Source organism: Chaetura pelagica, unplaced genomic scaffold (genome assembly GCF_000747805.2).
Source record: "Chaetura pelagica isolate M959 unplaced genomic scaffold, ChaPel_1.0 scaffold207, whole genome shotgun sequence".
NCBI classification, from domain to species: Eukaryota; Metazoa; Chordata; class Aves; order Apodiformes; family Apodidae; genus Chaetura; species Chaetura pelagica.
The window spans coordinates 2891513-2912189 of record NW_009953929.1 but is presented as its reverse complement, the minus strand read 5'-3'; the positions used below and the strand labels follow the sequence as shown (position 1 = coordinate 2912189).

Here is a 20677-nt window from a genome sequence, read left to right as displayed (position 1 = left end):
CGTGCTGCCCGCGCCCCCCGCGCGCTGCCCGCCCCGCCCCGAGCAGCCCCGCGGGCTGCAGGGCTGTGCCATCCCCTCCTGCTCCGGAGTCGCTCCGTCACTACCAGTTATTCCAAGGCTGACAGCTTGGATGAAGCCTCAAACAAATGTTGTTAAAATAATATTAAACAATGCTTTGGGATTATTATTTCTTTTTAGAGTTTTATTAAATACACTGCGTCGGTAACTCGCACTCCATCATCTTGTGATCACTCACAGCCTGACTTGCTTAAAAAGGTGTTTTATAGAAAAAAAATCTGCAAAATTAAAGCTAAAAAAAATACATATTACACACCTCCGGACAATCCGCATGTTAGCAAAGAGTATCTTTTATTTGCTGACCTGCACATGTGCTTAAACAAGGAACATACTCATGAAACAGGACACACTCCTTGAATATGGCCACACCTCAACCTACTCGGAATGAAGGAAAACAAGTGCAACCATGCTTATTGCATGTAACAACAGAACAACAAAAACTACTTTTTATTCCTTTATGTTTTTTCCCAAACTCATCCCATTTGTTCTGTTCCCACCACAACAAACCATCCAGTGGTTCTTCCTGTAGATCGCTGTCCCTACACTGCATGAAGCAAACTTGGTATCAGCTGATCTGTGTTGACACTGAAGCATGCAAAGGAGGACGCTGCAGGTGCTGGCAATGCACATCTACTAACGACACTGTAGCTGAACAAGGTGTCCCTTTAACACTGCAATTCTACAGCCTTTACCTGTGGTGGATGTTTCCGGTGTTCCAATTATAAAACAGCATACAATTCAGAAACAGAAACAAAGAATTCTGCAAATTGTTTTGTGTTTTCAACTCTTCACTCCCTCCCAGAGCTGAGTCTAGCGCCGAAACCAAAGCCAGCTATTGAGGAGCCAGAAAGCTACAGTGATGGAATACATGATCATTTCCCTTTTAGCACGCTCCTTGTTCTCTTCCTCCAGAAGCTGTAGACGGCGGTTCAGTTTGATTATCTAAAAAAAAAAAAAAAAAAAGCCTTTTAATACTTCCTTAAAAGATGCCAGAGTTTCTAGAAGCTTCTGAATGGCCACGTAAAATTACTATTTCAGACAGATGGATTTTAAACACTTGGTAATTTAACATTCTACCTTCAATCTCTAATGATCAGATCTTGCTGTCTCTAGTAAGTAGGAACAGAAGTGAGTCAGACTCTCCGGATTCCCAGAACAACACGGGATATGTGAGGGCAGTCCAGCAGGGGTGCAGAGAGGAGCCCTCACCATACCTGTTATGGACACCTTTGCAGCCACACAGAAAACCTGCTCCCCCATTTTACCACTACAGCTTTTTCTTAGTATTAACTACGATGCTTTACATACCTGTCGCCTTAAGGAAGCAGCATCTACAACTGTCATGTCATCTGGTGTTCCCTCGAGCGTAGTATCCAAGTTGGAAAGACCATACCTATCAAACAGAAGAGATAGCTTAGCTGTCTCACCCACACAAAGATTAGTAAGTACCATATTTTGTCAACATTCTAGTAGATCTAATTCTTCAGTCACTACCAAAAAAATCATGAAACCTTTCTCAAGCTTTTACAGAGTGTCTGCTTCAACAGGACCCTAACAGAATAAAGCACAAACACGTATCACAGAATCACTTAGGTTGGAAAAGACCTTTAAGATCATGGAGTCCAAAAATTAACCCTGGTCTACCAAGTTCAGCACTGAGCCACATCTCCAAGCACCACATCCAGACAACTTGTTAAGTGTGTGTTGTGGTCACTTGAATGCTACCTCTTAACCAGATTATTTTCCAACAACTAAGAGATAAAAATAGTTCCCGATGACATCCAGAGGGACCTTAACAGGTGGGCCTGTGCAAACTGTATGAAGTTCAACGGGGCCAAGTGCAAGGTCCTTCATGTGGGTTGGGGTAATCCCAAGCACAGTTACCAGCTGGGCCAAGAATAGCTTGAGAACAGCCCTGAGGAGAAGAACTTGGGGGTGCTGGAGGACAAGAAGCTCCACATGAGCTGGCAATGTGTGCTTGCAGCCCAGAAAGCCACCTGTACCCCAGGCTGCATCAAAAGCAGCATGGCCAGCAGGTCAAGGGAGGTGATTCTCTCCCTCTACTCTGTTCTTATGAGACCTCACCTGGAGTACCGTGTCCAGCTCTGTAGCCCCCAACACAGGAAGGACATGAAGCTCCTGGAGCAAGTCCAGAGCGGGGCCATGAAGATGCACAGAGGGCTGGAGCACCTCTGCTATGAAGACAGGCTGAGAGAGTTGGGGCTGTTCAGCCTGGAGAAGAGAAGGCTCCAGGGAGACCTTAGAGCACCTTCCAGTACCTGAAGGGGCCTACAAGGACTACAAGGGCATGTAGTGATAGGAAGAAGGGGAACAGTTTTAAGCTGAAAAGAGGGTAGATTTAGATTGGATATTAGGAAGAAATTATTCTCTTTGAAGGCAGTGAGACACTGGAAGAGGCAGCCTGGAGAAGCTGTGGATGCACTCTCCCTGGACGTGTTCAAGGCCAGGTTGGATGTGGCTTTAAGCAACCTGATCTAGTGGGAGATGTCCCTGACCATGGCAGCAGCACTGGAACTAGATGATCTTTAAGGTCCCTTCCAACTCAAACTATTCTATGATTCTATGCTGCACCTACCATTGTGTTTCTCACTTCTATCTTGAAACCTCAGTTTCCAATATTGGTTCCCCTTGACTTGCTCTCTCATTAGGACACATGAACAACTGCTGCAAACAGCTTCAGGAATTGAACAAAATAATACCATAGCTACGACATTCACAAGAAACTACACCTAAAAGAATGTCTAGCATTTAGTGACAGTTAATGGCCAACCTGGACCACCATGAATAAAGTAGAATTCCTGAAACTTGCAGAAGGCACTTAAGTGCAGATACTACTTTTGCACTCCAGGCTTTTTCATCACTTCCATCACACATTTATAGAATGCCTAAATGCCCTCAGCTCAGGTAAGATCCCCATCCTTTTGCTCCCCCTTCCACAACTTGTCAGAAGTTTCTCTGTATCACTGTTAATTAATATATTGTTTCTAAATAAGAATTTATTTCAAGATGAGAGTTGCATTAGTCTGGACTTAGTGACCAGTAAGATCCTTGAGCAATAATCATATAAAAGATAGAATGTTAATTGCATTTTGATCTGTGCTTTTTTGTGTTGAAGGGAATGAAGGAAGTGGGAAGCCTGCTCCAGGTGAGATCAGGATAAAAACAGCTTTTAGTAAGGGAATAGTCAGGTAAGCAACTGGCTGTCAACAGAGTCATGGCTGTTTTAAAATCAGAGTATGGTACACAAAAGAAAGTATTGGTAACTCCTTTTCAATTCCTTTTATTAGAAAAAATATTTTCTTATTAAGGCCATTATTAATCTTTGTTCTAAAGATTCTTCAAAGATTCACTTACCTAAAATTTATGCTACCTGCTACTTGTAGTTCTTTCTGTTTGGGCAATATCAAAATGACAGAAACTTGTTTTGTTTTCTAATTTCCTCAGACCTGTGAAGCTCACTTTGCTACCTCAGCCAAGTTATTTTAAAATAAACCAAGGTTAATTATAAAGCAATTTGAACATTTCTACTTTTAGAAAAAGTCTGAAGCTTTGCACACACACAGTATCAAGTTATCTTTACTACTGCAAGTCCTCTGAAAGCCAAAGAGATTTCTGAGGAGTCTTCTCTACAATAATTTTTTAATTTGTAGTACATAGTCTACTTTTTCTAGCAATATAAATGTGAAACTCACGACTAAGCAGAAAACTCTTGCAGTATACTGCTAAAGTAATTCAGAGCCTCCCCTCACACACTACTTCAATCTAGAATTCTGCAGCACATGGTATCCATTAGACAAGTGAGGTCTTTGCAGGTGACTTGGATGGGTGAGGAATAAAGTATCTGAGGAGTTGAGAGGCAGGAGAGAAATGAGCACTGTGTTTTAAAGTAAGGACACTAGAAATAGGGAAACAGAAGTCTTGACTTCTGGAATGTGAATTACTAGATCATGACTAACAAAAAAGTACTCTTTACCTGGTGTTGTCATGATGAGGGTTAGAGGAAGTGGTAGCAGCTGACCCACCACGTAACACTGGCCTACAGCAGGTTTTGCAGGTAGAAAGGATGAGACAAAAACAGGAAACGACAAACGAGACAGGAGGCAAAACACACAGAAGAGAGGAACATCAAAATACTTCCACCTGTATCATATAATGATTCAAAATAATAGAACATCTATTCATTTTGTTGTAAATGGCACTTTCCATATTTCTCTTATTCAATCAACACTGAATGTTTATGCAGCTAAGACATGCAGGCAAATTTTTGATGCTACAGCTAGATTTATGGATGACAAACTGTTGGAATAGAGATCTGGGGGGAGGTTATCAACCTTATAAAATAACCATAGGAAACTTCAAGTCTAAAACAAAAAAAAAAAATTCCCTCAAAAACCAAAACCCTACCCAACAACAATGAAAAATACTATCTACACATACTTATTTTTTACTTTTATTTATTAATCTATGCTAGATGTAATTCAGAAAACCTAGACTGCCTATGGATTTTATATAGTCCAAAGAGAGGTAGATCTCTCCAGGAAGAAGTGACTAAAAGCTTCAGGGAGATTCTGTGAACATCCTTGAAAGTCTTGCTCTTTCCATTTCTTTTCCTTTTCTTTCAAGACCAAAAGGAAGTAAAAGTGGGAGATTTTTTTAAAGTTGCTGCAACTATGTATTATACATTAATTTTGCAATAAGAAGTTACTGTGTCCCAATTCACAGAAGACACGAATACCAGCAGTACCCTCTGACAAAGCTGGCACCATGTGCCTGCAGTACCTCAGGTAACCAGGCATGAGTGATCCACATCAAAGATGTAGAACAAACTGTTCAAGAGCCTGAAATATTTGTTAATTTTTTTTTTCCATGTTCCCAATGCCAACAGCAGGTACTTGTACCATGCATTGAACCCATGTACACTCTAGGACATCAAATTAAAGACAAAGAGAATCTAGGTATGAAGATCTTTACAGCAGGTGTATGTAGGAGGCAGAGGTTTGGTGCTGAGGTGGCTGGGAGAACACCTGAAAACGAGCAAGAACTGTGTGAAAATATCACAACCACTAGTATAATTTAAAAGGATCAGGATCTAGGAGCCTTCACGAACTCTGCTACCCAGTACACTACTTCCTGGAACCAGCTCCTACTCTAATCAGCTCTGTAAATGCAAACCACAATGTTCTTCTGTCTGTCACAGAAGATAAGCCAGCATGATGTTTTACAAAACAGAAACACCCACTCCCAATACATACAAGAAAATAATATTCTTACCTAAATGCATGAGGTCTTGCAGAAAGTTACCAAAAAAGGAATTCCTATTTTTTTTAATCACAGATATAATTCAGCTAGTCTAAAGTCTTGTCTGACAGATGCTAGAACTAAATACTTCAAGAAAGCATAAGAAACTCAGCAAACAGCAGCTACAGAACAGGTCACAGAATTTCTCTGCATCTGTAAGTCACCTGTAATGAATCGCAGGTTGGTGCAGCCTGCCTGGCAGTACCAGCAGGCATCTCCCACACCATCTGAGACAGGACAGCAACATTTGGATTGTGTGTCATGAGAACAACAAGTGTCAAACGCTCTCTAAACTCTTTGTCTTTGTGATCTTTTAAGGCAAAAAAAGTTTTACAGATCATGCAGAACTAATCAATACTAACTAATCCACACTACCCTTCCCAAGGAAAGCCAGAGGCTTGGAGGTAGCTGAGCAAGGAACAAAAGTGGAACACTCTGGGATCTGTGCAAATCAGGAACTTAATCTAAAGACAAGACTTTAATCCCACTTCCCAACACAGACAGGCTGGTAAGAAGCTGCATTTCATTTCTTCCTTTTCTTTGCAGTTCAAATTTTATTTCTTTACAGGTGGACCCAAAAAGGATCACCAGAATATTCCCCTGCCTCTTCCACACTTTTTGCTTGCTTGGTTTTATAGATCAACCAAACCAATCATCATAGAGATGACAGGGGCCTTGTATCAGGGACCACCACCTTACCTCAAAATCAGCAGCAAGATTTTTGGCAAATAGAGAATGCACAAGTGTAATGTAGTCAAGCTAGTAAATACATGGTCTTTTTAAAAAAAGGAGTAAGACTACATTAAAACTTTGCATTTTCTGGCTACTTCTGTCAATTCCATCCTAAACATTAATAAATGATCAGAAGAAGCCGTAACTCTGAGGCCACGTTTATTCAACACTTAAAACTTTGTTGCAAATACAGCCACAGCCTGAAACATGATGGGTAGACCCAGTAATACAGTTTAGTAACTGTGGGAGGGCCATGACCAAATTAATCTGGTCTTTCTTCTGCTGGTTAGAACAGAGCACACCATGGAAACACCACAGTAATGGTGCTATCATCAACACGTCGTCTGGGAGGAAAACAACAAGGTGTGGACAATCGAGGTACCTGGGTCTAACTTCCATCACTGCTGTGCACACACAGGGAACCGAGGCCAGCAAATTCTCTTGGTCCCGCAGAGGCAGGAGCAATGTTCATCTCTCACTGTACTTTAAAAGACCTCTGGAAATCTCAGAAAGGCTCTAAGAATGGGCATAGGGACTTGATGGACATGTTCTAGATGTGAACTAGGTAAGCAGCTCAGCTTCTGAAGGACAGAAAGGATTGGTGCCCTGAAGAATCAGTGGATGGATGGAACTGCCCTCCTTCGGTGTCTCAGTACTATAAGCGGTTGCCTCAACAAAGCAATAGGCTACTGGTTTTTCCCAGGCTCCTTCACACTTGCAGACCCATTTAATTTTCTCCTGAACTGTAACAATCCAATCCAAAGTCATGTGCAGCCCTCTTCGACAGTCTTAACACACGTCCCCCTTTATTTCTACCATGAAAAAGATCACTAACTTGCTCAATATAAAAAGTGATCTCCTGACACCTCAGGAGATGATCATGTGAGTGAAGTTTGCCATTTAAGAAGAACAGTGGCTTTTTAGAATGGACTATCCTGACAAAAGGAAATAGTAATAAATTTCCATACTTTTTTTCTCCTAAATAAAAAGGTATTGAGCCAAGGGATGGACACGAGCTCAGATTAAGTACAGATTTCAACGCAACTCTATTCAGTTACGAAATTGCCTTCTTTCCCCCCTGTATTTCACACATCACAAAGATCTCCTTACATTTGTGTTTTTTTTCTTGCCTAGGGCATAAAAGATTAGTCTTTAAAAGACACTAGGTATAGGCCCTACACTCATTTGACAGAAATTGAAACAGAAAAGTGGTTAGAACTGGAAAACACAACTGACCTATTGTTCTTGTCCATGCTGAAGGAAATGCAAGAGTAAACAGACAGTGTAAACAGTGATCATTAAATTGTTGCTCATTTAAATAACTGATTATGCAAGCAGTGCCAGCTAAACCAGGCATAATTCATTATCTGCAGCAGTACAATCCACACTTACCATCAGCAGTTTTAGTAAATTGGAAAATTATTTTGTAAAAAAAAAAGCAAGCCATGAAACAAGTTAAAAATATTTCCACTAAGACACAGCTGTATTTTGTTAATTTTAAAAGACCTCTTGTTGTATTAAGCACAGAATGTTAAAATACATAAGGCTTTGGGATAGAAAGCACATTACACAGAGCAAAAGAACAGAGTGCAGGTTTGGAGCAATTTAAAATGAACAGTATTTTGCAATCATGCAAGTGGATCATCCAAATTTCACATTCCTACGCCAGCTGTAGAGTAATCGGTGGGTATCTAAACACCCAACTACAAAGGATACACTTTCCTCTATTGAAAATATCATTATTTTGACATTTGTTCATAGACGACTAGAAAGCTTTCCCTTTTCTTTCAGGAAGGTTAGTAAGAGCATCTAAAAAAAATCAACCCAAGCCAAGAAGATTAATGCATCTGTTAAAGTATTCAGAACCCCAGTAATTTCCTGAGAATTGAAGCAAGTTTAAAGTGTATGTCTGCATAGGTGTATGTTTTCCAGAATCCAGGAGAAAGTAAGCAAGAACACACCTAATAGAAGCCAGGAATGAAACCCATTAGCTTCACTGCAGACTGAGGAAAGGACTAAAATGTCAGTCTGTATTTTAACAAGGACACTTGGCACAGTATCCGTAAGTGGTATTAATCACACAATTCCTGAATTCCTATAATTTCTCCTTATCTGGGAGCTTTAATTTTATTTAACAAACATGTAATTCCATCTAATTTTTTATAGTGACAAGGAAAAAAAAATAGGTATTGCTCTCCAACTGTTGAAAGGCATCAAAATCTTAACAGCTGCAATCTGAAATTTCACAGGATTAAGTCGAACACCCAACCTGCAGAATTTCAAGGGGAACTATGCAGCTTATTTATTTAAAATTCCAGATTAAGAACATAAAGACCAGTAAGTCTAGAGTTCTTTACAAATCAGGAATGTTAAAATGGGCATTTATATACTGTCAGGTCAGCAAACATGGTGAGCTGCAAGAGGCAGCAGCTTGGAAAGTGACTGCAAACATACAGACACTCAATAAAATCGGCTTGGTAGTCATGTTTATTACCAAAACAACTATAAACTTTAACTACAACTATAAACTTTAACTTTACACTGCAAAATACTATGAGTGCTGCTAGGATATTAGCAACCAGAGGCAGATGGCAAATTTCAAAGAACTTCCTAGCACGGGCCACATGGAAGGGCTGCAGGAGGAATGAGCAGCTCCTCCCAGTGTTCTTTCCAATTATGTCCTCTAATTCAACCTCTTGTCACGCCCATGAGGTCTCTGCTAGCCCTACCCTAGAGAAAACTGTGCAGTTTTTACCTGAACCTCCATGCTGGCATACTATCAAAACGAAAATTGCTTCTGGTAAATTAACCTTGCCAGTATTAGTCTTTATAAGTGTTCCTATAGTGTTAAACATGCCATTCTTGTAACACTTAAGTGCCAAATCAGAACAGTCCAAGGATTCATCCAGTGGGCAAAACTCCACTGGAGAGAACAGAGACATTATGCAATGATTGCCAGGGGGCTTGTTTTTATCTCGTTACCTCTCAAAGTATCAGCTGATGCATAAAACCAGAGACAGCATTAATCAGAGGAGCAAGCATTGTATACACTGCCTTTCTTGCTCTCAACGTCCAGCAAGTGGTCACCATCAGCCATGCAACAACCAGAGGTAGCTACTCCAAGGATAAACTGAAACAGCCTAATGCCTTGCCACCTGATCAAAAGCAGGGTCTGCAGTTCCTCGCATGATATTCTGCCACGTATCTGCATGTTTGTTTCAATGCTTTATGACAACATCAACCCAATCTGACTGATTTGTACCATTGCTCACCAAAAGAAAAGCAGAAGACAAGGCTAATAAATTTGCAGGCTCAAGACCAAGTATTAATTGCAGAAAACACTGACTGATAGTATGCAAAATCCTTTGCAGTAACAGACTAGACTAACACTTCCCATTTTGGATGTTATTTGGAGGGAAGCCAAACAATGCTACATTTGACTGGAACAGAAGCATTTTGAAATGTGAATTTTGGACAATTAAATTGCTTATGAATAGTGAAAGCGAAGGAAAGCAAAAGCAAATAATTTCATCTCATTATTTTGTGAACAGAAATCAAACTCCACTAAAAAAGGAGAAAAGAAAAAAAATAAAGAAGGCAGCAAAAGCTGGCAGAGTCAGTGACAACCAATCACCTGCGGTTTTCATCCAGCACATCCAAGACCTGCTGGTAAGCCCTACGAGTGGAAGACTGGATAAACGACAAAATGCCACGAGCAGAGTAAAGATTAGTTCCATCTTCAGGTAACATACTGGGAGGACAGACACGAGCCTGGTGAAGTGATGGTGTCACACTGTTTGTATAAGCACAGTAAATGAAGAGAGAAATACTACAGTCAGATTTTAAATTAGAAACACCTTTTCAGATAGACCCCATTCCAAAATGCTTATTACTTGCTTTTGGTTTACCCTTCTCCCACCACTACAAGGTAACACTCCCAAGTTCTAGTACTGTGTTCTTGAGAAACAAACGTAAATCGTAACACAAGGCCACAGTTTTGGTTTGTTATACACGTTAGTTTAGAAAGTCTTTATCCAGCTAAATCAGTACCTGTTGAAGTCAGTATTCAAGTCCTCTCTGACATAAATGAGAAAAGTCTTTTTACAAGCATCAACATTAAAAAAAAAAATCCTATCCATAATCTCCTTTCAAAACACAAGTCTTTTTCCATAAAGAGAAGCTCACACAGAACTTCTTAAATAAAAATTACTCTTTAGCTGTGACTTGAGATCAAGACAGTATTTTCATGTGTACATGGACAAAGTTTAAAGGCAAGAAGATTTTTTTAAAAAGCACAAATTCATATCCCAGTGACAAGAAATCTCATTATCTGAGGTTTTTTACTATGATGCAAAAATGATATTTAAAATACACAGTACTGAAATTCAAACACGACCACTTGCATTATACAAACCTCACCTCTATCAGAAAGAAAATTAGTTTTGATAAACTGCCTTTGGTTTTCTTGTGTTCCTTCACATCCAACCTGACTATCTGTTGTCCTTCACACATCAAGATATTTTTATTTATTTCAAAATCAGGAAACTATAAAGGTGAGCTGTTTTGTTTTTTTTTAATAGGAATTAATGTTAACTTAATTGTAATTAAATGCAAAACAAAGTGTAAGTCACTGTACCCTTTAAGTCTTGGGATAGATTTTATTCCAAGATTAGTATCCATAATTCAAGACATGCCCTTTGATCCTGCTGCTTGTGCTTTTTTTGGAGTAAAAATGCTAATCATTCCACTTTTGGCATTTTGAAGAAATTAAGCAAAACATTAGCAGCTGAGTGCTTGGAGGCTGGTTTGATATTTGGGTAATCTCTAGATGGGTCATCATTCTATGGATATTCTTAATAGAGTTGCTCTGCAGCTGGCTGATACCAAGATCACAAAACAGAGTAAAAAAGAAAATTCAATGGAAAAGACATATTCAAAGCACAGTACAGGGATGTCACTTCACCCACAGCAGAATTCAGCCATCCAGTGCTTCAACTGACATGCAGGGACACCAGTGGCTGGTGCTTGACAGAAACCGTTTTTTATTTATTACCTAAACTGCAAGTATCTTTTAATGCTACTGGTGAGTAAATTTGGACATGAGAAAGGAAAAAGGAGACGAAGACATCAATAAACATCTACTTTGCTTCTTCACAGCTTTCATTGTTCTCCAAGGCTTGTGGAATCCATTTTTATTTTATATTTATGATGACTTCTACTTGGCAAACAATGGTAGTGATTACATCCACACATTTTACTCTTGAATTGCATTGGAAATGCCAATACTCACTAGAAAAATATCAAGAAGCAGAGGCAGGTAAGGAAAAACTGCCACTAAAGTGAATTTAAGAGAATTTCTACTCCTTTGTGAATTTGCTGTCTTGAGGGAAATGAGGGAAGAGCTGAAGGCTTGAACTCATCCTGTTCATAATTTCAGAGATTTATAGAACAGGCTGAAAAACAGCTTTAAAAAAACAAAAAAAAACCCCAAAACAACAGGTAACAAACAGTATTTAGATGTATTGCAAACTAGAAGATCTTGTAAAATTCCTGTTTTCCAGAATGGTTTTACTGCAAATACCACAGTAATGGTATTTGTATGCAATGTTTTCTGTAGATACTTAAAAAAAAATCCCCCAAACCTATTTAAGTAAATATGTACAAAATTGTCTACAAGAAATTTACATTTGCTGATTACAGGTGTAAATAATAAGGAAAAATCAAGGTGGATTTCAGAATCAGTAATTCTGAACCTTATGGTCTAGTTCCTATACTAAAGGGTCATTGTTCTGTAGATGGCTTGTAAGAAAAGGCAGTTTCAAGAGCTTAATTCACTCAAGATATTTATTTCTTACTTATTAGAATATTTAGCTTCTTAAATGATTTAATTAAAAGATTATTTAAATTTATTTGCTCCTGGATATGAGCTGAACTGTATAGCTACATGAAATTACCCAAAGTACTCCCATAAAAGCTATTGCTAACTTCACTGTCCTTCTAAAACACATAGTTTGAGAGAGACTTCTCTCTTCCTTTCTGCCTGAAAGTGAAACTAATTCTATGAAGGGCTCAAATATCAGAATTAAGAAACATTTTTATTTTTTTTTGGGGGGGGAGGAGTAAGGAAAAAGAAAGGAAACAAGCCGTATTTTTCAGGATCCAAAATTATTGTTCTGTAAACACATGGTGGTACTTTGGACAATGTCAAAGGCCACAGAAAAAAATTAATATGAAGCAAATACCTGATATCAAATCAGCCAAGATGACTTTAAAAAAAATCTACAATGTAAGGAAAATCCTCTAACATTCAGTATGACTACTTATCACCAGCCATTGAAGCCATGCCCCTTCTCTCCTCCACTTGTAGTTAAATGGTCATAATCCTACGTGTAATTTTGTTTCATATTTCTGAAATAATTCTTATATACAGACCCAGCCACTTATTTTTGCACTCCCTGGTTACAAGCACCAGTTAGTTCCAGAGTTTGGAACCAAAATAAACAGTCTAGAATTACAGAAGTTACTATGGAAGAGCACAGTAACATTCTATTATAAGGCAGATTTTTTGCTTAGCAGGAATCTCCCCTAGACTTCCTCAAAACATTTTTGATGTATGCAGGGTTTATATCAGATATTTCTCTTAGTTCTGGAAGTATGCAATGAGAGATAAATATGTTTAATTAAGGTTAATTTAAATTTAACCACATAAACAAACAGCATTCTCATTAGACTCATGCACACCATCACCTTTTCCCCCATGACTTGCATAAAGACCAGAATTTCTCAAACCATGAAACTGAACTCTCTAGAGAGATGTGTTTTTTTAAGGAAAAGTCTAGAGAAGAGAAAAAAATAAACCCTGTCCCATTTTTCATGCACTCTTGGTGGCTTGTTGACTTCTGATGCAGAAGTGAAATCCTTGTGTTCAACACTGGCTGGCAATGGCCAACAAAAAGCTTTCTTTCTCTAGCTATTCAGCCAAAGAATGAAGACTCAAACAAAATAAAGCTATTTTGAAATTAAATTTTTCTTTACAAATTGATTCTTAGTTGAAGTTCTCCGTTACTTTTTGTTGCCAGGTGCTCTTCCCCATGTTCACTACACAGGGAAATGATTTGGCAAAGTTTGAGAAACCCTGAAGCAAAGTTAGAAACCACACAGTCGGTGTAGCAAAGGCTGTTTCAAATTTTATATTCTAAACTACAGATACTTAGTCAGAAAATTAGTATTGCAGAGAGCCACATAATTAAACACACACTTGATTTTCATATACTGGGTAACATTTGGGCTTACGTGCAATCCTTAGTCGAAAGAGGTGACTGGAACCGTGGCATTTTATTTCTTGGGACAGTATCTGATCTGTGCCACCTTGAATAATAATTGTGATCTCTTAAGTAAGCATCCTTATAAATAGAGGGATTGTAATTTATGGATCTGTCATTATTACTATACAGATAGTTATTGTACAAGCAGGTGCCTACTTGTTAGTCTCAGGTGTTTTTTTTTAAATTGAGAATTACTGGCTGTAGTAAATCCCAACAAATCCTTGGAATTGTCTCTGCATGCAACTGGATAAGAGAAAAACAACAGAAAAGAAACAAATATTTGTACCATGCAGAGAACACTGTGATGGGGAGCCCAGCCAACTCTTTTCACTTCTATTCCAAAATGTTTAATTTTGCCACTTTGTAGGTCAAGCACTGACATTTTTTGCAGTATACTGGAACATTTTATCCAAGGAGGACAATGGTGTCCCAGATTAAAGCCTGAGTATTATAGCCCTATTCAGAAAACAAAGTTTTTTAAAAGGCAATACTCCATGTGACACTCCTTATCACAGCATCTGAGAAGACTATTATGTCAATCAAGAAGTTGAATCAAGGAGGTAAGAGAAACAGGACTTTAAAAAACATTTAAAAGTATTTTTTTGTGTAGGAATTAAATATTTAAGTAAAATGTGAAGTCTCTTTCCAATTTTAAGTTGTGAACCAGACTCACACAAGCATGGGAATAAAGAGATGATCTTTGTCAAGTTAGAACACCAGAGTATTTGGTTAGAACTACTTAAACATGATATGAACTTAGCAGTCAAGACATTTTTGATGGAGCAGAAATGTATCATTACAGTAATTAGAAGATTTATTTTTTTTTCAGCCAAGAACACTGGAAACAAAAAGCTTAGGAGCAGCTGGTTTCTTGTGTCTTTGTACCACTGGGAAAAATGTTTCTAGGTAGTAAAGAAATTTCATGATATAAATGAGGTAGCAGGTATTCAAATATGTTTTCTGTAGTGCAAATAATACATTTGTAGTAGAATTTATTTACTTAAATGGTGTAATTTATCAACAAGGAAGCTAAACTTTAAAGACATGAATCACCTTTACCACAAACCTCTAATATAAATAATAGTTATCTGAGCTGGGTGATACTCAGTACCATCTGAGGTAGCATAATTTACATCAATAAGGTTTGTTTGCTTGTATTGGATACTTGGAGTTACACAATAACATTTCTACATGGGTAGCTTTGTAGCTACCACAGGGAAAATGGAATGGCACCTTATCAGTTCTGTTTGTTTAATTGTTACTTCTAGTTTTATTTACATGAAACTTGCACATTTTTTTTCAATTCACAGAATATGTCCTGTGGGCCTAAACTATGAGGAAACAGGAGCCAAGAGACACCTTTTTCACTTGGCGTTGTTGCATTTGTGTGAGCCATACAAGTTCCACCTTGAACATGATGTTTTCATAATCTGAATTCACAGAATATTCTCCTGAGAGCTAGCACGTACATAGTCACATTCTCCACTTGGAGGTTGGCAAAACCTGGATGAGGGAGAAATGCCAGCCTCAGCATTACTTGAGAATGTCACATGTTCTAAATGGTTTCTTTTTCTGGATCACACTGAGTCAGAAGAAGCAATGTTGACCAAAAAGAATGCAATTTCTAGGAACCTCTATGATTTCAAAGCAGATGATCTACACCTTAGGTACAACATAACTTCTGCCATAAGAAAAGAAGTACTTCAGAGGACAAGTGACAAATGAAGTTCCACTAAAACACATTGTCTGCAGGTCAGCAAGTGTGGAATGCTGCAGTGAAGGAGGACAGCTCCTACCACATGGGCAGCAGAGAGCAAAAATACAGCAGGATCAGTATTAGCTAGCTGCCATTTTTCAGACAAACAAAAGAGAACACATGCTGGATCGATCTAAAGTTTATATAATTTTCTTACAAGACACTCATAATGGAAACTGCTAGGCTTTAGAAGTTTGGCTTATTTGACAGACATTATGCAGGCACTAGCATGGGCATCAAGAGAGGAAAACTAATCTCCAGATGTGTTATAATTTCCTGGTTCTTGTAAATTATAAACTGAGTCATGCAAGCTACCAGTTACATGTTGACTGACTGTATCCTTTTGTGTCCATATTTCAATTTACAGGATTCCAAGTTTGCACTCTATTGCTAAGCCTCTGAAGGACTGCTAGTAGATTAATAAACTGTGACAGCAAATCATATTCTGACCATTTAAGACCAGTAATTCTGTATATAGCTACTGAGCAAAGCAAACAAGTGAGTTTTACAGATGTACGATTTTTGGATTCAAGAATTCCAAACCTAGGAGAGAAATCTAACAGCAACTGGATACATCACTCAGAGCTGATGTTGCCAGTTTCTCAGATGGTTGGCTGGGCAGAAACAACCCCTGACTTTTAAAAAACTAACCTGGGAAGCAAGGATGAAGTGATCTCAGGAAACTGCAAGAATTCACATACCATCTGTTTTTCCTTTAAGTCCAATACATAAAATACAGACAAAGCAGAGCTGGTAACATCAAGTGGGTAAACTTCCCAAGCAGATTCCACCACATGAAGACCATCTATTCCAGTATGCATTATGAGCAAACTATCAGAGAGGCAAACAAAGACCACTCCAGTAGTTAAATTCTAGTATGACAGGTCCAACAGGACATAACTGGATGATCAAGACCACAGGGAACTTGGGCTCTCAGTGGGCCACTAGAATGTTCAGAGACCAAGCTGGTCAGGAGCTTATAGATGTGAATCTGGTTTTGCCAGCCCAGAGAACAGACACAACTCTACAGACTTGAGTGCCTAGACACATGCAATCTATAAAAGCTTGTATGAACCAGAAGTCTGATTAAGTAAGACAGGAAGATATGCAACAATATTGCCATGAAGATCTGGAAGAAGGGAGGAACTGTAACATGTCTGAAATATCCATCAGAGTACAGTCAACCACTTTTAGACAAACTAACAGGCAGACAGATATCTAGTACACATAGTACTCCTCCTAGTGTCCCTGCTGTAAATAGAAGAAATAAGACACTTCTAGGACATAATTGACTTGATCTATTTTAGACTAAAAATAGGTATATCCTAGGTAGGTCATGCACTTATTTCCTTCCAGTTACTGAAGATGAAGCTGAAGGTGATTTGGCAATAATGTTATGCAGTTTACATTGGGACAGATGAACCCAATCTTCTAGGTCTTAAATCCAAGATCCTTTCAAGAAGGGAAAGTATGGTAGCTGTATATGGATCCTATATGTATGACTTTTAAGCATTACATTGCAAAAACAGTTGTTGCCAGGTGGAAAGATGCTGTCACTAAGATTAAACTGTAATTAATCAAAGGGTACCATAGCTAATAGAAATTTGCAGACCTGTATGTCTTCAAAAGCACCATAAGAAACACTACCTCAGATGGTATCAACAGATGAAGTTTCCAATTCTAAATGCCATTTGCGACTTTGGTCTCAAAAGATTAAGAAACACACTCACAGATTTCAACACACTAAGTACATTGGCACTAGAGAAAAATTACTTGCAATATTTATGAGAAATACATATATTCTTTTGTCTATAACTATAAATCATGACATAATATCAACAGTAAGAGAACTGGGAAAAATTTGATGCACAAGGTGCTCAGTTTCCTGAAAATTCAAGAAGAAAAAAAATATTATACCAGCTCAGTCCTGAAGTAACTAGTGAAACCAACCGAGCCCACAAACATTCCCACCCATCCACTGCAGGGAAACGCTTCACAAATGAGTCACCTCACTAAACAAAGAGCATAGAAATTAAGAAAAATGCTGGCCTTTTAATATTTAAAATTGTGTACTTGCCACAACATAAAAAAGTGAGGAGGAGCTAAGGAATAAAGGAAACTTGTAACAAAGCTGTAGGTGTGTCCCTGCACCCTGTTGTTCTACTCACATGGAATCATTTCGGGCCAGCTGCCCGTTCTGGCGAGTGGCGTTTTCGCTCATGGAACGTTCTCTCTTCAGCCTTCCCACTGAACGGACCTGTGCAAAAGGGGAGAAAGAAGGAGCTCAAGACAGGGAATTCCAGGAGAGACTTTATAACTCATATTGGAGATTAGCAGGTTAGATCTGCCCTCAGGTACAAAGGCACATTTCATGGGTTTCACAGCGATTAGGAGGAAAACAACTGATGACAGAATCTGATGTTGGTACATGTAAAACCAGAGTCCAATCCTACTGCAATCCTGTCATTGTTTATCCATATGATCTGATGCCAAAATATGAACAAACAGCATTTTGAATATGCAAGAAAGTAATATTAGGTTTAATACTACTTCCTGTCACCAGTTACATGTACTTCTACAGGATTTTATGAGTCTATAGAATATGCAGCTTCATAAATATTTTGCAGTTTTTAAGATGTCAGTCACACACCATCCACCAGGATGACAACGTTGTAATGTTCTTTTAAGATGGCTTTCAGAGTTTTGTTAAAACTCACTAATTCTGTGTGCTGTTTTATCAGCTGGCCATTAATTGCAAAGGTGAGCTGTACATGTTAAAGGAATCTCAGTTTAGTTTGTTTTCTGATAACCTGCAAGTTGAAAATTTTTTTTCTAGCTTTCTCTTTAATTAAAGGATTCTTTTTGTTAAAGGTATTTCTAGTACTTCTAATTATGACTTTATTTTTGTAAGTACTGTGTAAGCTTCCTGAGTGTGCCAGCCCCCAGCCATCTGCCACTTACACGTGCAACTTCAGTCATAATTAGAACTACTACAGTGCTAATAAAAATATGTTTATATTTTCCCAACTTATGTTAGCACCAGCTAGATCTGCACCAAAGAAGAAGAGAAATCACTGGTCATTTCACTTCCTTTAGTGGAATGCTTTTCAACTAAGGAAAAACCAAAACAAGTACTAGCCTCTTCATTTTGAGGTGTCTGCTGTGGAGGTTTTTCTAGGTCCAAAAAATCTAGCGGTCGATCACTAAGAGAAATAACACGGGGAGGAGTTTTCAATGCCAGTGGTTTGAATGGAGCAGACTGAAGGTCAAGGTCTGGTGGTCTGGAATATGGAATGTCTTCACTATTACCTGCAAGAACATTAGTTGTCAATAGAAAGCAAGCTGTTCTGAGGCCTGAGGGCTAAAGTTCAAGAAGATACGACATCAGTTACTTCCCCCTTCCATGCCAAATAATTACATATGGTAACAATTCTGGTTAAAGATCTCATCGAGGCTACACAAACTGACAGTTCTTTGAGCAGTTTCTCAAAGAACAATGATCCTGAGTTACCCGGAGCAACATCAATGTGAGGGCACTCAAAATCTCAAGACACAGTCCTATTAAAGGTGTATTTCTTTAGAAATATGGTGACTGGGGATGTGAAAATGTCATTCTTTCAAAGCATAGAATATATGCATGTCACACATTTTGCAAATTTTAAGGCACTCAGCAGTTCCAGGTCTGTCACTGCAAAGCCCATGACCATAAATACTTAAGAAATATTGATAGGATCCACACAATAGACAGATCTTTAACATAATTAGCATTCTGACTATAATCAAACACATATTGCATGTCTAATATATTGTACATCCCCAAAACTTGTTATAGTTACTTTAGCTTATAGTTAATTAAGAAACATCAGGTATAAATCAATAAACATCTTTTTTTTTCTCCAGAAATTATTGAATTGCTGACTTTTCATCTTAGTAAAGTTTTTCTTCATAATTCATTTACTACCTGTCTCCACTACAAGTTATACCAAAACTATTCCTGAAACATTTTCAGAGTTTAAGAACTTCCTAAGTCAAAGTTGATAAGCAAAACCTGTTTGAAAACCAGAAAGCATTTTACACGTTTTTTTCTTTTAAACATATATATCAATATATATTTTTTTCCATCCAGAAATCTGGAGAATTAATTTCAATTTCTGCCTATTTTTCTTACTATTGAGATGCAGACATACCTGCCACTACAATCCGCTCTGGAACCTGCATCGTTACACTGGCGTTTGGAAATCCTTCTTGGGTGTCCTTGTCAAGGTCAGCATTTTGAGGAGCTACTTTGAGTTTTTCTGGGACCCTCATCCGCTGACTGATTCCTTCTGTGTATTCCATTTCATACTGCAGCCGGTTGATTTCTGCCATCTCGGCAGCGGGAGATGGGAATGCAGCTCCACTCATTCTGGCAGAAGGAAACCAAAAGCTATCACAACAATATGGGAAACCAGCAGAAAGTGTAGAGAGGAAACTCTTTGTTCTGATTACTAGGCCAGTTATAGATGATCCAAACTGAACAGACTTATTTAGGGAAACAAATCGTGCAATAAAATCCACAGGAAATGAAGTTGCAAGGAGCTGAGAGTTGAGTGACCAAAGAACAAAGTGATGCTGTAGGCAACATTCAAAGCTGCACTGAAGGTCCTCAAATTGAGCTGTGACCAAACCCCCTAGAAATTCTGCATGTCACGTACCATCCCTACACGGGCTGGCAGAAAAAGAAATACACACAAACAAACAAAAAATATTGTAGGACTGGTAGAAAACCTATTCAGGCTTGGTAAGAAATCTGAAATACAGATCTGTATTTACACAGACCCAATGTATTGGTACTTGAGGAAACAGAGGAAGCCTGACAAAACTGCATGTTGAAGTAGGGAAAAAGAGAAGAGGTGCAGCTTGGGCAGCAGCTTCCTGCTCACTGTCAGTCACCCAGATCTCACTCCCTCTTACAAGGACAAAGTTCTGACACAGAAGGAGCAGCATTAGAACAGTCTCCCTTTAAACTATTTATAAACTAAATATGTGGGCTTAGCTGTACTTGCCAAGGACCTACAGATGCAATACTTCAATGTCTTCCTACTCTTACCTATTTCTCATCTACTTTGTGTCACTGTTAATTGTGTTTTCTGTGAACGTAGTTACAATTTTTACTCCTTTTTATGAGAGAACCATAAAACAAGAAACAGTGAGCTTTCAGCAAGAGAAAACTTCAAATATTTAAAAGGAGCTTGTTAACAAAACCCTCAACTATCCAAAGAGAATAGAAATCAAAGTTAGATTTTCCGTAATGTTTTTGTTACTCAAAACATTTTACAGAAGACATTAATAATAAATAAGGGAGAAGGAGGATTTTAAAATTGATCTTTACAGAACTAAGTAGCTCTTAAAAAGGCATGAGAATAGAAGTCGAGAATGATGAGACAATAAAAGTACAATTACAAACATGGGAGAAATAAAGGACAGA

At 38.3% G+C, this 20677-nt stretch overlaps 2 protein-coding genes across 8 annotated transcripts in view; both read right to left on the bottom strand.

Moving 5' to 3' along the window:
* Positions 1–351, bottom strand: part of MRPL44 (mitochondrial ribosomal protein L44) — a 4160-nt gene extending 3809 nt beyond the window's left edge. Inside the window, exon 1 of the mRNA XM_010001665.1 lies at positions 335–351. Coding sequence (XP_009999967.1) covers positions 335–351 — 17 coding nt within the window. The remainder of the gene's footprint in view (positions 1–334) is intronic.
* A 268-nt stretch (positions 352–619) lies between these two features.
* Positions 620–19625, bottom strand: MFF (mitochondrial fission factor). 7 transcript variants are annotated; one of them, XM_010001619.1, is made up of 8 exons: positions 19398–19614; positions 18350–18519; positions 17379–17467; positions 13423–13497; positions 9764–9922; positions 4073–4135; positions 1387–1471; positions 889–1020 (listed from the first exon to the last, which is right to left on the bottom strand). In XM_010001619.1, exons 1-8 carry the CDS (start codon positions 19612–19614, stop codon positions 889–891), a joined length of 990 nt encoding a protein of 329 aa, XP_009999921.1. The 7 variants fall into 7 exon arrangements, with proteins under 7 accessions (XP_009999925.1, XP_009999921.1, XP_009999922.1 ...); XM_010001620.1 differs by lacking the exon at positions 13423–13497 and having other exon boundaries at positions 19398–19625; XM_010001622.1 differs by lacking the exon at positions 13423–13497 and having other exon boundaries at positions 9764–9805; positions 19398–19578.
* Between the last annotated feature and the right edge of the window lie 1052 nt (positions 19626–20677).

Coding starts and splice junctions, on each gene's coding strand:
- MFF (XM_010001619.1), bottom strand. CDS start 19,614: ATGAGTGGAGCTGCATTCCCATCTCCCGCTGCCGAGATGGCAGAAATC. Junction 18,520..19,397: donor AGAGCGGATTGTAGTGGCAG/GTATGTCTGCAT, acceptor ATGTTCTTGCAG/GTAATAGTGAAGACATTCCA. Junction 1,472..4,072: donor CCTCATCATGACAACACCAG/GTAAAGAGTACT, acceptor TCTGTTTGATAG/GTATGGTCTTTCCAACTTGG.